The sequence below is a fragment of the Vigna radiata genome, chromosome 6 (genome assembly GCF_000741045.1).
Source record: "Vigna radiata var. radiata cultivar VC1973A chromosome 6, Vradiata_ver6, whole genome shotgun sequence".
Taxonomy (NCBI): Eukaryota; Viridiplantae; Streptophyta; class Magnoliopsida; order Fabales; family Fabaceae; genus Vigna; species Vigna radiata.
In genome coordinates this window covers 10,677,743-10,679,496 of record NC_028356.1, presented here as the reverse complement: position 1 = coordinate 10,679,496, position 1,754 = coordinate 10,677,743, and the positions used below count along the sequence as shown (strand labels likewise).

General features: G+C 37.0%; 1 protein-coding gene across 1 annotated transcript; it reads left to right on the top strand.

The window, feature by feature from the left end:
- The first annotated feature begins 382 nt into the window (after window positions 1–382).
- On the top strand, window positions 383–1,011 carry LOC106764424 (protein RESPONSE TO LOW SULFUR 3-like). The gene has a single exon (XM_014648711.2). It carries the CDS (start codon window positions 417–419, stop codon window positions 723–725), a length of 309 nt encoding a protein of 102 aa, XP_014504197.1. The 5' UTR covers window positions 383–416; the 3' UTR covers window positions 726–1,011.
- Window positions 1,012–1,754: the final 743 nt, after the last annotated feature.

Genomic DNA, 1,754 nt, shown 5'->3' with positions numbered 1-1,754 from the left:
ATTAACAATGCCAAATCAGCAGATGTTAGACACCTGCCGTTAATGAACTTAACGCCGTTAGCGAAAAGGATCACTTTGAACCGTTTTTGCAAAAGGTGGAACTTAAGTGAACTTTTGAAAAACGGAGGGATCACTTTGAACAAACCCTCCCAAAGGAGGGACCAAAATAGGTATTAAACCTTTATGCATATTAATTACGAAAAAATGCATGAAGTATGAATTTAATGTGAGTCTTAAAGAATTTTCTTAAAAGATGAAAAGTAAAATTTGAGCAACAGTTTATATCTGAGATTTTTGTGAAATGTGTAAGGTGAGGTTCATTGCACCTGGACACACCAGATTATAACTCCTCCAATCGAGTATTTTAAATACTGAATGAAACCAGAAGCGCAGCAGAGGAAGCGTTAGGGAAGGTGATGATGAGGAAGGGTGAAACGACGTCGTTGGAGAGAGAGCTGAAGAAGCGGAACGAGGAGCTGGAGGAGGAGCTGAAACGGAGCAAGGAGAGGGAGGACCAGGTGAGGAGCCAGCTCCACGCCGCATTGGATCGCCTCTCTGTGGCGGAGGACGCGGAGGAACGCCTCTGCGCGCAGCTCGGTGACCTCGAAGCCGAAGCGCTGCTGCAGGCGCGTGACTACCACGCCCGCATCGTTTCACTCGTTGATCAGCTCTCACAAGCACACTCTCTCCTCAACACCACCTTTCCCCTTCGATCCCCCTCATAAATCCAAAGTTTCTCTCTTTGCATGTTCTTGTACAGCGTGTCGTTATTACTGTCCGGTCTGCAACTGTGCGGTATGAAGTGATATATACCATTACCATCGTAAAATTCGATGATGTATATGTAGATTCTGTTGTAAAGGTTAAGGTCAAGGTTTGGTAGTTCCCCAGTTTAATTTCTGGACCGTGTAACATGGATTCTGGATTTCTGGGTTTAATTTAGATTCAGACCAAAAAAATACAAGTTTTAAAATAATGTATATATAAATATATATTCACTGATGTTTAATACTCTGCTGTCTCCTAAATTTGAGTAATTAATCAATATTATGAGATTTCTAGGTTTTAAATCTGATGGAGAGAATGATTCATCTGAATTTTACACATTAATTTCTATTCAGAAAGTTGGAATGCTCCAATTCGCAAAGCTCCTGTCAAACCAGGAAATAATAAAGAAAAATGAATTTGAGCGATTTTAACTAGGACACGTTTTGGGTTGTACGATTCTAAGGTTCCATGTAAATTTTGTGTTTCTTTTAACTTTTTCTTCTAGTCTCTATTTTTTTCCCTCTTTTACAATTCTGAAAAAAAAAAACTAAACAAAAAATTATATTATGAAGATAGTACTATCAGAAAGGGTTATTTATGGTGTATTATAAGTTGATGATTTAGTGAACTAATTCAATCTGGTTTATTTATTAGTGAGTCAGATAAATTTGAACTTGACTTGATCCATCACAAATTGATAGGTTAAACTTAGTTTATTAGCTCATTTAATTACAATTTTTTTAAAATAAAAAATTACAAATTTTTTGTAATTTAAATGTAAGATTAAATATGTTTTTAGTTCCTATACTTTGAAGCGGTTTTGGTTTTAGTTCCTCTTTTAAAATAAGGTACATTTTAGTCTTCCAACTTAAGGAAACTTTGATTTTAGTCCTCCAAAACTAACGTCTAGCCACGTGTTATTTGCCATGTTGGTATTTTTCGTTGCCTCGTCCGTTGTTTCTTCTAGGTGTCCACCGTTGTTCTCT

Coding starts and splice junctions, on each gene's coding strand:
- LOC106764424 (XM_014648711.2), top strand. CDS start 417: ATGATGAGGAAGGGTGAAACGACGTCGTTGGAGAGAGAGCTGAAGAAG.